The sequence below is a fragment of the Puntigrus tetrazona genome, chromosome 17, assembly GCF_018831695.1.
Source record: "Puntigrus tetrazona isolate hp1 chromosome 17, ASM1883169v1, whole genome shotgun sequence".
NCBI classification, from domain to species: Eukaryota; Metazoa; Chordata; class Actinopteri; order Cypriniformes; family Cyprinidae; genus Puntigrus; species Puntigrus tetrazona.
In genome coordinates, this window is record NC_056715.1 from 1589256 (window position 1) to 1603232 (window position 13977).

The following is a 13977-nucleotide window of genomic DNA, read 5'->3' on the forward strand; positions in this document are numbered from 1 at the left end:
CAGCTGAACTGAATCAAGACACTATTGTCTTCTATGGAGCTGCTTACAGCTGAAATTTAAATATTGCTGTAAAGCTTGTCTAAAGCGATCTTTATTATATAAAGCGCTATAAAATAAATGTGACTAAACATACATTTGTGAAGTATTAAATTTTTTTTTTGTACAAATTCAAAAAAAAAAACTTGTTGCCCATTCTGAGATGGCATAATATTATATTATTATTATTATTATTATTAGTGTTTTATTAAATCATTTTATATTTTATACACTTTTTTTTCCTTATTGCTAGAAAAATATGAGGGTTTTACACTAAGGTTTAGACATTCCAAATATTTAAATTTCATTTAAATATTATTATTATCATTATTATTATTTTTATTAATAATACAATTATTATTACTTTAGTATAAAATTACTAAAATAATACAATTAATAAAAATAGTTATATACATTTTTATTATATTATTTTACTTGTTTCAAATGTATATTTCATTGTGCAATTTTATAGAAATAATAATCTAATAGACAAAATGCAATTTTGTTTGACTTCTTGAGGTTGACGAAAAAGGGTGACGCACCTCTGCTGAAGAAAATTCTATTCGAGTTCGTTTTCTGCATGCCGATGTCACAACCGCCCACCCTAAAGCAAATCTGACCCCTGCTGACTTTGTTTACCTCAAGCCCACCATGGGACACTCTTTGCAGATGTTGCATCTGGCCTGATGTTTGGCGGTTTCTGCTGCGGCGACTCTGTGAAGCACAGGCAGCCAGACCATGGACTGAGGCTCCAAATGCATCCAGTCCTCAAACTGCTGCAGCTCAATGACGTCATCACGGCCCACCTGAACCCCCGCACGACAAACAAACCCCTCATTCACAACCACAATGCACCGCGTGACGCTCTGTAATGGAGCTGTCTGAGTCTGAAAGCGCTCAGATGGTCTATTTATCATTTCGGAAGCGTACTCAACTACAACCCAAAAACTATAATATCCCATCACAACCTTATTAGCCTGAGGGAAAGAGATCCATTAGTAATTTCGAAGTGAAGCAAATGGGGCCAATTGTGATCATTTGCGTCTCCCTCGTGACATTAAAACCGCTACTACTGTTATGAATCAATTACTGCAGGCCAGTTAAGGCAGCGCCATCAAGAGTCTTTCATTACATGCAACATTAAATGAAAAGAGCTCCGATGTGACCCCGAGTAAAGCAGTGAAGTATTGGAGGATCTGTCCAGGAGAGCTGAACGGATTTAGAAATACTCCATTACACCAGTGGATGCGGTCCACATCATAAAGCGCTCCATCATGTGATATTATGGGAGCGCTCGCGCACAAATCAAGTGGATTTCATTTAAATATCTCTGGGTAGCTTGTGCGTCAGCTGTCGAAGCGAGCGCTAAGCGTCTGAAAGTGGCGATGTAAATCCCCCGACAGGTCCGCCACTCTTATAACCGAGCTCATCATTTATTTATATGTCAAAACTCAGTGAAGTGTAATGATGAGCCCCTATCCCCAAATAAACAAGTCTGAGCATCCGTTCAGCAGCTCCCTTTAGGAATATATAATGTCCTGCACACCTGAATTATGTATCATAGAATCATGTTCATTGATTTGCATGTCAGAATTTTTGTTAAACGTTGTCATTTTTTATTGTATGCATACTTTTTGTTTTTTCACTCTCCGTAAGAGAAAATATAGATTTTGGTCTGGTCATAAATTCAACTCGGACAAATGATGGCCTTTAGCCAAAGGAACAATTTATTGCTCAGATTTTTCTTACAGAGCTGTGCTGATTAAATTTGTGTAGATCACTTAGCCTTGGAAGAATCTGATAAAAAATTAAAAAGACTAATAATTATTACTACTATTATTATTATTATTATTATTATTATTATTAATAATAATATATATATATATATATATATATATATATATATATATATATATATATATATATATATATATATATATATATATATATAAATTAAAATAAATTAAGCAATGAAAAACTGAAATTAAAAAAATATTTTAAAATGAAAACTGAAAAATTTTAATAAAGCAAATTCAAAATAATAATAATAATAATAATAATAATAATAATAAAACGGTAACAGTCTATCAAATAAATCTGTCTCCATTTAATCTAATTCAATGCTTTGATAACCTGAAATAAGTTTAATATAATGACTAGTTAGAATTAAAGCATAAATCAGAACTAAAACTATGACTGCAATAAAAGTAAATTAATCTTAAATGGTAGTGCTGTCAAATGATAGATCGAGATTAATCCCTCCCAAAAAAAGTTTACATATTACATGTATGTGTACTCTGTATATTTATTATGTATATATACATATATATATATATATATATATATATATATATATATATATATATATATATATATATATATATATATATATAGGAAAAAATGTGTTGTTTATATATTAAATATATACAATATAAATTGCATGATATAAATGTATACATGTAAATGTTTTCAAAACATATACTGTATATGTGTGTGTACTAAAATATACACAGTGCACATACAAAATTTTGGATGTGATTAATTGCGATTAATTGCTTGACAGCACTACTAAATAGTAATATTAAAAAAAGCAATGGAAATTTAAGATAAACATTACGATTTTAAAAATGTTTCTAAATGAATAAATACTACAATAACACTGGTACGTCATAAGTTTCATTTGACCTTAAATTAAGTCTCAATGCCAAGCAAATTTCTTAAAGAAGACATATGGGTTGAAACACTAAGCTCTCTAGTTACAATTAAACAAAACCTAAAAAGGCCAATTAAAACTTGAAAACAAAAGCACGTAATTAGAAACTAAACTCAAATGATGACTGAAAAAAATATCAAAATAACAGCAATTTGAAAATAATTAGTGCATAAATATAATACAGAAATAACAGGTGTTCGTTCGACCCGATAGAAAGATGTGAAGAGGGGTGAAGGCAGTGTTTACTCACATACTGAAAGCAGCTACGGACACTGGGCTCCATGTTACTCCCTCCGAACGCAGCGGCCTCCCCGAGCTGGTGTGGGATCTGGATGCTGTTGTGAAGCAGTAATGCTAGCTGTCTCTGGTTACAGACACCTGCAGCGCCGGACACCTGAGCGAACAGATCTGTGGAGGACAACGGGGGCCAAAGCCAAAGAACGACGCCTGATGAGACCAGGAGGGCGAGCGGCTAAGATTTTAGACTTAAGATCCAATTTAGAAGTGTCCTTGAAGGAGCCACAGCAAGGACGGTGTCGGTGTTGCATTCAGTTCTCAGTACGTCTGAGACACTGAGATCAAAGTTTGCACTGACATTAAAGCGAAAGAAAGAAGCCAGTGTTTCACAACGTAACTTAATTCATTTATAAATTGAGAGCAGGATGGAATATTTTATGCCACATATATTCAAGATCAAAGCACTTGCATTTGTACTTATCCTTTAGAGGTCCTTTCGAAAGAGAAAACAAGCCGATCTTCATGGACAACACTCGAACCTTTCCGCTTCGGTCGCTAAAAAAAAAATAAAAATACAGCAAAAGGCTAACTCAATCGTTTTTTTGATGTTGAAATACTTTATGCCAGTTACTTAGCCGTTTGCCTTAAATTGAGTAAACAAAACTCTACCTTCTGAATACACTTGCATTTATATACCACATAAATTACTTATTATCTTTTAAATGCATATTATCTTGGCAAATAACACCGGTTATGTCTTTACTAAGCAGTTTTGTGTCAGTTTGTCCTCTTGGCAAAAATAGAAATACTGCTGTAGGACTGCAAAAGGAAATTAGCACAAAGTATTACATCAAATATGTATGAGAGCAACCATTACAGAGGAGATTGTCTGCAATAGTTTAGAGGTCATGAGACGTACTTTTTAAATGGCGTTAAGTATTGGACAACCTGTTCAGATTTAAAATGATATAAACCAAATAATACGCTTAAAACGGTTTCTTTTTGTTAAACCATTTTAAATGCCTTTAGATTTTTTTTTATTTAATAAACGATAAATAGATTGTTATTGGATGCATTCATATTTAAGTGTGACTTGAAGGAATAGTTCACCAAAAAATTAAAACGTATCCAAGGCCATCCAAGGTGTAGATAAATTTGGTTCTTCAGAAGAACACATTTGGAGAGATTTAACTTTCATCCTCTGCAGTGAATGGGTGCCGTCAGAACGATTCCAAACCGCCGATAAAAACATCACAGTAATCCACAAGTAATGTGCATTATTCATAAACCGTGTATGGGCTGTAATAATCAAATCAACCAAGACCTTTTCAACTTCAAACCCTTGCTCCCAAATGAATTATGAATCCCCTTTCCAGAACATTGCTTTCTCCATGGAAAAAGTCTTAGTTTGTTTAGTGTGAATCGGGAGAGAAATACGCACAGATCAAGCAAAAACAATAAACAATTGTGATTTTGATCTTTGAAATTTTTTGGAATTATGGAATCATATTTTGGTCAAAAGCAATATTTTAAAGTTAAAATACTTTAATGTTGGATTTGTTGATTACAAACAGCTTTTCACTGCACTAGACATTAAAAGATGGACTAGAGTGATGTGGATTACTTGTTTCTATCAGCCGTTTCCGACGGCACCCATTCACTGCAGAGGTTTCATCGGTAAACAGTGCTACATTTCTCCAAATCTGTTTTCAAAAATCATCTAGGAGAACCCGAGGGTGAGCTCATTTACAGCAAATTCTCATTTTTGGATGAACTGTTGCATTAAGTGTCTAAATACAGACCTGTCGTAGACCTTCAGAAGCCAGTTTAGACACAGATCCACACACAAAGGCACATCAACCAGATCCGGATGCACCTGCTGAAGTTCACGGTAGATTGTGCAGAGACAGTTTATGATGCCAGGAATCTCCAGTAGCTGGCCATTATGTGTGAGTTTGTGTTGATCAAAGACACTCTGAGCGATGCCGAGCTCCAAAAGGTCCACTGAAACAGACAGACAGATTTCATCTCCACTCATTTCTGTCTCCACAATGAATTCCATTCAGCGCATTTTAATGAAAGCCACCAGAGCGTAACTCATCCGTTGGCGTGTAATGAAAATTCCCTACTGAAAAGGCGGCAAAAAAAATTATATTTCTTATCAGCATTCATCAGATTTGCAACCAATTATACATTTCAACAACTACCCTTTCTCAGCATCACCCACATCCGAAGATGGGAGGCGAAAAAAAGCAGCAGCTGTCTTTTTCCCCAAAAACGCCATCCGGCTAACCTGACTGAAGGCTATTTCTGCACAGCTTGTACTGTACTAATGTTGTCAGCGGGTGGCTTGCCGGCTCTAATGCTCTCAAAACTCCTGCTGCAGATCAAAGGCTCATAGTTAGTGTACCAGAAACGTCCTGACGAAATTAGCAGATAGTGCTCGAGATTGCTTGGTTAAAATTGCCTTTGTCTTCCGCAGTAATCTGTTTACTTCCAAAAGTCATTTCGAGTGAGAAGGAATGGGGGGGTTTTCACACTGAAGGCAATTTGCAACGCAATGATAAATGTCCAAACAAATACGGTATTTGGTACAGAACCCCCCACACAGAAGAACCATTTTTTGTTTTTTTTTTAGGAAAGTATAGGAAGTGCAAGACTTCAGTGATACGTTATCACTCACAGCAGAGGGCTTTCTGTAGCCGCCGGCTCTTCATGGCTGTGCGGTAAGCGGAGAAACGCACATGGCTCAGATCGGCTGCACGTTGAGGGCAAAACATAAAGGCCGGATGTGAATATTACCGTGAAGGAAAGTCCTGGTTCTCAATTTTTAAATAAAGAGCAAATTGTTAGAAGGGATAGAAAGACTTGACACTGATTGACAGGAGCAAGAACAAACCCATTGACTGAAATAGCTGTGTCATCTTTGGATGATCCCACGAGGTGGTCTGCTGCTCATGACTGAAAGATAATTAATAATAATTAACATCCATTCGCCTTCAAGGAGTGCATGATGGAAAATGTATTTCGGTGCCTGTTAAGCATAAGAATGAAACCGACAAAGTTTCTCACTGGAGCCTGTTTTTTTTGCTGTCAATACTTTATAAATTGATCAAAAGTGACATTAAAGACATCTAGATTTTTATTTAGAATATTTTTGTTCATCTATGAATCCTGAAAACATTAAGCAGAACAACTGCTTTCATCGTGTGTGATAATAAGAAATGTTTCTCGGGCGGCAAATCAGCATATTAGAATGATTCTGAAGGAAATGATTATAATACAGTTTAGTAAGGGTGCCTGCAACTAGATTAAAATTTGTTGAATGACTTCATTCTGATGCAAAACTGAACACATGGGAAATAACACGAAGAGCATGATGTGTCACAGCACGGATGATAATGTATAAACAACTCACTTGATGTAATAAGGGACGCCGTTATGAAAAACAGCTCTTTGCCAAGGGGACTGAACGGAAACTGGTCGAGAGACAGAAGGTTTCAAAGTCATGACATTTGAATAACTTTCACGCAGTATGGTTTTTATCATAGAGTGGGAAGACGTATTTAAGACAAATTGGGGTTTTTCTGAACAACGACTTCTTCGGCTGTTTTAAAAAAAAATTCAAAGAGCAATTTCTAGCTGATGAGATATTCTAGAGTTGAGTATGACTTAAAAAAATGTGCATTACCATTCAAAAGCTTGGGGTTGATTTTATGATATTTTGAAAGTCTGTTATGCTGCATTTTCTGGATTAAATGCATAGCACATTTGATAAAAAAAAAAATAAAAATTAAATAAATAAAATAAATATATATATATATATATATATATATATATATATATATATATATATATATGAATTATCTGTAAGACTTATAATAATTGCATGCTATGAGAGATTAGGTAAGCATTAGTTAATAGTCGGTTCATAACTACCTGACTAAATGATCTTATTAATCACTGACAACTGCCAAATAACTGGTTTGCAAATAACGTAATAATTTAGAAAGGATTAATTGATCATTAATAAAGTATGAAAACAGTGTATTAATGTTGGAACAATGGTTCATAAAAGGATGAATTGAATATTTTAACTAATGCTTAACTAATGAGTCATGGTGTGTAGCTATTATAAAGTGGTACTGAATTATGATCATTTAAAATACCCTTTTCTATTGTATTGTAATTTATTCCTGTGGTGCAAAGCTAATTCTTCGGCATCATTATTCCAGTCTTCAGAAATTATTTTAATATGGTGATTTGTTGTTTTTGTCAGGATACTTTTTTCAGGGTTCTTGCATGACTAGAAAGTTCAAAAGAAGAGCATTTGTTAAAAATATATTTTCTAATATTTTGTAACGCTGTAAATAAGTTTCGCTTTTAATCAGTTAAATCACTTTTAAGTCACTTAAAAGCATGAATTTCTTAAAAAAAAAAAAAAAGTACATTCTAACTGACCCCAGACTTTTAAATGGTAGTATATACCTATTCACTAGAAAAATAATTTTTCAACTTTACAGTTTTTTTTTTTTTTTTTTTTTTTTTTTTTTTAAATGAATTCATATGTGTTCCACGCTTTAAACAAGACTATGGGAGTACTAACAAATGCTTTTTTTATACTTACCAGACAAGAAGTCATGGGAGAAATATCCCTTATCCGTTTGAGAGCACTGCAACTGTCGGTGCTGATTACCCACAATCCCCTGATAAGAATTTGAAAAAGAAAAATATTCTCAAACAATGAAAACTGAAAGATTGGGCCTACACCAAATGGCAAGATAAAAAAAAAAAAAAATGATGCCTAACATCTTACTGCGCTATCAGAGCATAATGCACTGATCGAAACGGACCCCCCCAATGGAGACATAATGGTAGCTCGGTTCAGAGGGAAATTACAGTGCTTTAAAGGCTTTTTCATCCTATGAGACGACTAAGCAGGGGGCAGTCTGAAGAAAAAATAAAATCATTGTTGTGAGAATATGAAAAAGAAGTCTGTGGTACTTCACTCCTGAAATGACCAGACGCTCATTATCCAACCCGCCCGCCTTCAAGAGTCTTCGGAGACACATCTCTGCCAAAATATAACGAGTGCCCTTTTCATCTTGTGTGATCGACATCCAAATGCACAAATGGTGCAACTCTTTCAGCTATATTAATATAACTATAAACGCGAAATCCCAAAATGCTCACTCGGGGTGACAAATGTTGTTGTTCGAGCTCCAGAAATGAGTTAGTAGCAGGCTGACTGTGGTTTGATGAGGGGTGTTGGTGAAACAAGGCCCAAGAGCGTCATTGGGCAGGTAGCAGCTTAATTATCTATGTTCTCCAGCTGCCCAGATCGATACGGAGGGTCAATATTTCTGCACGCGGGATCCTCAAAACAACATGACAGTCACACACTCGTCAACGCTGCGGGATGAAGGAGCAATCAAAAACAAACTGGACTCCGTGTGGTTTGAGTGATCCTAACGCGTGATTAAAAATAATCGATTCTTCAAGGTCAACGCTGGGGTTTGAATGAACCCTGTGAGCATTTCAGGGGGGGGGGGATGCCAGTCGGCTCTAATGACCCGTTGCTCACAAATTGGCATCTTTACAGCTATTATGTGGACTAGCGAGAAATATTGTAAACTTGAGATGTAAAAAATGTTACCCTTTAGTTATACACGAAGATAAAAAAATGTACTTCAAGATGTAGATGAGTTTCTTCATTTAGAGTAATTTAGCATTCCATTATTTGCTCGCCAACAGATCCTCTGCAGTGAATGGGTGCCGTCAGAATGAGAGTCCAAACAGATGATAAAAAGATCACGATAATCCACACGACCCATCCATCAATTATTATATTGTAAAAATTGTGTGAGATTGTAAAGAACATATTCAAAATGCACCGAACCCAAAATATAATGCTCAAAATACAGCAATATTTTGGACTCTTACAAACGCCTTAATGATGAACATGTTTAATATAATTATAATTGATGGACCGAGGTGGTGTGGATTATTGTGATTTTCATCATCTGTTTGGACTCTCATTCTGACGGCACCCATTCACTGCAGAGGATCCAATGGTGAGCAAGTGATGGAATTTCTCAAAAAACAAACAAAAAAAAAAACGAATCTACATCTTGGATAGCCTGAGGGTGATATCATTTTTATTTACATTTAGCATATCCATGGACGCATACAGCTTAAAGAGTATGATTTTGTGACCATTACTGCACATCTCAGAATTTAACCAATGCAACTCTTATCTTGACCCTGATGTTCGACGTCGTATGATCAACAGTCTGATGGCCTCTACCTAATCTGACCTGGTGGGACAGTTCAATCAAACAAATGCTTTTACTCAGATGAAAAGTCTTACTATAATATTTATTGAAATGCCCTTGTACAGTCAAATCTGAGTCTGATCTTCCACTTGATGTGCCTTATTCTGTTCAAGGCTAAAATTACAAAGAAAATGTCATATTTGATCATCGCATGAGATATGAGGGATGAGCTGCCTATAACAAATCCAAGTGTGTAATAGAGTCTGTGGAGGTCAAACTGGAATAAACTGAAAAATAAAGAATGAACTCACAGAGTAAATTTTCCCTCTTCTCTTAAACACTTGTGGATACTCATAAACCTAATCCAAAAAAAAAAAACATTTTAAACAGGTGATGTCAAAACAAGAAATAATAAGAGCTTATAATAGTGATTATTTTAGGCTTAAATTATGAAATATTTAGAATACATAAAATTTGAAATAGAAGTAGTATGTGCTTCTCATTCAGGAAAAAAAAACAAAAAACTTTTCTTAACACTTAGCTAACTTAACTAAAATAATATACATGAACTAACAATAAAATATTTGTTATTATATATCTATATTAGCTGGCCTTAATGTAAATTTCAACATGTACATTATAAAAAAAATAATGATCTAGTATTTATTGGACCTAACTAATAATAGTGTAACAAATAAATAGCTCATTATTAGTTAACTAATGGTCCTACTTGCTGTAATTTTGAAAATTTGAACTCACAATATTTTCCACGTTCTCCAGCACACAGCTGACCCTGCGGTGTTCCTCAGAGTGCAAGCTCTCATTCTCTATCTCAGCCAAGCCGAGGTCCAGCTGGTTCATGGCATGCTGGAGATCCTGAAGTTTCCTCAGAGCCCAGTCCACCTCGTGTTGCCAGCTGGCGGCCTGAGCACTGAATAACTCCCAGTGCTGCTGGACCTCAGTGGCCTGCTCCTGAACCGCTTGAGCCAGCTGACGAATCTTCTCCTCCTGGACCGTCTCTGCTGAAAGTCAAAGACGGCATTAGTCAAATGACCATGTCATTTTGGAGTGATTATTTCATCTAAAGTTTCAAACTGGCGTCTTTTTTGTGATCTGATTCTGCGTTTTTCTGCATGCTATGATGACATTTAAAGACCACAATAACCATGACGTCCTTTACGTTATTACTACACCATAATAGTATACAATAAGCAACTTTATGATTAGCGGAATAGCGATTTAAATGTCACAGTTACATTTGCATCGCAACTTCAGTGGCCAATCTGAGAAAATCAAACACTCGTATATAACGCTGGTAATTCTGATTCATTCTAGCTAATCAGTTTGTACAAAAGGATCAACTATCTTTTTTAGCCATATATATATATATATATATATATATATATATATATATATATATATATAAAATAAAACAATTAAGACAAAAAAATAAAAGACAAAAATATATATGCAAACTTGTTGCCAGGATAAAAAAAAAAAAACAATACCACTACATCTCAAGAATACACAAAAGGCATATATAATTATACTATATAATTATACAGTTTCTCCATATACTTATCTAGGTCCACCTCAGATTAAAAAAAAAAAAGAAGAGAGGTTTAGAGCCAGTAAACATTTGTTTGTGAATCTGAATCCTTCTTTTTGAGGATCATTTCTATCATGCGAAGCTTTGGAAGGTATAGTGAATCGAATCAGCCAGAGCGATTCTCTCTCATAAGTAGGTTGGTAAAATTTATTCAGTTTAATGAATCGCTTCGCCGTAATGGAAATCTGTTCCATACAAAGCTTTCGAAATTCCAAATCATAGTGAATCAGTTCGTTCTAAACAACTCCTATTCCCTCTTACATACCTTTGGAACATCCGATTCAGTTAAGTGAGTCGGTTCTTCAGGTTCTTTCTATTAAATCGGTTCGTTTGGATGGTTCTTGTAAATGTAGACATTCCAAAAAGATCCCAATTTCGATTCTGTTTGAATTATTTACTTTTTATATGCCCTTTTGTCTAAATTGTGAACAACTATAGTTAGTCATATTTAAAATAAATGTTACAACCGATTATTTCAGGGTAATTGTAAATGTTTATTCACTTGTTTTATAAAACTGTGGTTCTGATTAAATTATTCATTTTAGAATCGGATGGTTAGGTAAATTATTTAATTGAGCAGCTTCTAATACTCTTTGTCAGTAGGCTACTTTAAAAAGATTATCTTATCTGCTATTTGTTCATGCTAGATACATGTAGACTGGGTTTTGCAGGACTTAGTAGTATTATTTACTAAATATGTTAGTTGTTAAGAGTCCTAGTCCTAACCATAAAACTGTGGACCTGAACTTACCGTGTCTCTTTACTCAGGAATCTAATCTTTCCTTTGCGATCAGCTGCTATAAATCCAGTTCAGATTTACATCCGTCCCCTTCAGCACTCTCTCACTTTTCACTTTGTGTCCTATAAGGTTTATTGTGTCCACTGAGCCATTACAGAGACACATAAATCAAGCAGCAACGACGCTATAGCCTAAAACTATGACCTCCAGAAATGAAAGGCGCAATAAAAAATTAGTGTTTGAATCCAGGAGACGACCATTTACATCGGAAAGACAATACACATAAAACTTGACACTTGGTGGCATCTTTAATAAAAACAGACAATTGAGGACAAATCCAGACTGATAGGTGAAATCTATCACTGCAACAAAGTGTCTTTAACAGAGAAATGTTTGTGGGATTTTAATTTGTGCTACCATTAAAAGATTTTGTTAAATTAATGTAAAAATGTATACTTAGCAGATAATATACATTTAATAAAATGTATAATTTAGTAAATAGCATTTGAAGTGGTTGAAAAAAGTTAATCAAGAATGCATTTTGGTTTTAGGACGACTTTGTTGAAAGGTTTTGATCCACTTCAAATGCTGATGTTGACTAATATATATATATATATATATATATATATATATATATATATATATATATATATATATATATATATATAGATAGATAACAGTTATCACAAAGGTTTTTATAGCAGAACCATTTTTAGCATTGATAATTATAGTCACTTCAAATTGTAATGTTTCACAATATTACTTTGTTAAAATACACTATATTGCTAAACATATTCGCTCACCTGCCTTGACTCGCGTATGAACTTAAGCGACATCCCATTCCTAATCCATAGGGTTCAATATGACGTCTTTCCACTCTTTGCATCTATAACAGCTTCAGCTCTTCTGGGAAGGCTGTCCACAAGGTTTAGGAGTGTGTTTATGGGAATTTTTGACCATTCTTCCACTGAGGCCTGGGTCTCAGTCTACGCTCTAATTCATCCCAAATGTTTTCTATCGAGTTGAGGTCAGGACTCTGTGAAGGCCAGTCAAGTTAATCCACACTAGACTCTGTCATCCATGTCTTTATGGACCTTTCTTTGTGCACTGGTGCACAGTCATGTCTGAAGAGGAAGGAGCCAGCTCCAAACTGTTCCCACAAAGTTGAGAGCATGGAATTGTTCAAAATGTCTTGTTATGGTGAAGCATTCAGAGTTCCAGTCAACTAAGGGGCCATACCCAGCTCCAGAAAAACAACCCCACACTATAATTCCCCCTCCAGCAAACTTTACACTTAGCACAATGCAGTCAGACAAGTACCGTTCTCTTGGCCACCAGCCAAACCCAGACTCGTCCATCAGATTGCCAGATGGAGAAGTGAGATTCGTCACTCCAGAGAACGTGTCTCTACTGCTCCAGTGGCAGCGCGCTTTACACTACTGCATCCATCCATTCCATGAAGCTCTGAGCACTGTTCTTGAGCTAATCTGATGGCCACATGAAGTTTGGAGATCTGTAGCGACTGACTCTGCAGAAAGCTGGCAACTTCTTTGCACTATGACCCTCAGCATCCGCTGACCCTGCTCCATCAGTTTACCACTTCATGGCTGAGTTGCTGCCGTTCCCAAACGCTTCCACATTCTTATAATACAGCTGACAGTTGACTGTGGAATATTTAGGAGTGAGGAAATTGCACGACTGGATTTGTTGCACAGATGGCATCCTATCACAGTTCCACGCTGGAATTCACTGAAATCCTGAGAGCGACCCATTCTTTCGCAAATGTTTGTAAAAACAGCCTGCATGCCTAAATGCTTGATTTTATACACCTGTGGCCATGGAAGTGATTGGAACACCTGGTTCCGATTATATGGATGGGTGAGCGACTACTTTTGGAAATATAGTGTAAACATAAAAAAAAATCTTACAGATTGCAAACTTTTGATTTTGGTTGTGTGATTGAATAGCTGCTGAAAATGTAGCTTTTATATTAAATTTAAAAAAATGGAAAATTTGAAACCTTTAAATAAGTAGTGTGTGTGCATATACTGTATAACTGTTAAGCAATACAAGTTGTATAAAACACATGCCCAGCTTATATAAATGAAATAAGATCTCTTTAATATGTGAATTCTCTAAACAGTAAAAGTAGTCAATTAATTTCTGTTAAAGTCACCTGCTTCTCAGACGTTTCTCTTGAGAAAAAGGCCCCTATAAATTTCACATCTGCCCCCTCCAGAATTTCAGAAGGATTCTTAACAATGTCTCAAACAGTGCCGAGATTTGCCAAGACATCAAAGCCTGCAGTCGAAAGATTTCAACATGAACCCAGGCGTTTCTTATCGAATTCTCCCAAGACCAAATGATC

At 35.4% G+C, this 13977-nt stretch overlaps 1 protein-coding gene across 16 annotated transcripts in view; it reads right to left on the reverse strand.

Annotated features, from left to right (window-relative positions):
- LOC122361837 (utrophin-like) overlaps positions 1-13977 on the reverse strand; it is a 28295-nt gene that overhangs the window by 7760 nt on the left and 6558 nt on the right. For 12 of the 16 annotated variants that reach the window (XR_006253029.1, XR_006253031.1, XR_006253032.1 and 9 more), the window contains exons 5-14: positions 10021-10283; positions 9573-9620; positions 7614-7692; positions 6405-6465; positions 5886-5947; positions 5670-5744; positions 4789-4990; positions 3456-3541; positions 3000-3157; positions 676-842 (exon numbers count right to left, since the gene is read on the reverse strand). Coding sequence is in view for 11 of the 16 variants with exons in the window: in XM_043262871.1 (XP_043118806.1) it covers positions 676-842; positions 3000-3157; positions 3456-3541; positions 4789-4990; positions 5670-5744; positions 5886-5947; positions 6405-6465; positions 7614-7692; positions 9573-9620; positions 10021-10283 (1201 nt within the window). In the remaining 5 variants the exon portion in view is untranslated. The remainder of the gene's footprint in view (positions 1-675; positions 843-2999; positions 3158-3455; positions 3542-4788; positions 4991-5669; positions 5745-5885; positions 5948-6404; positions 6466-7613; positions 7693-9572; positions 9621-10020; positions 10284-13977) is intronic. The other 4 variants (XM_043262864.1, XM_043262869.1, XM_043262870.1 and 1 more) reach the window with 4 other exon arrangements.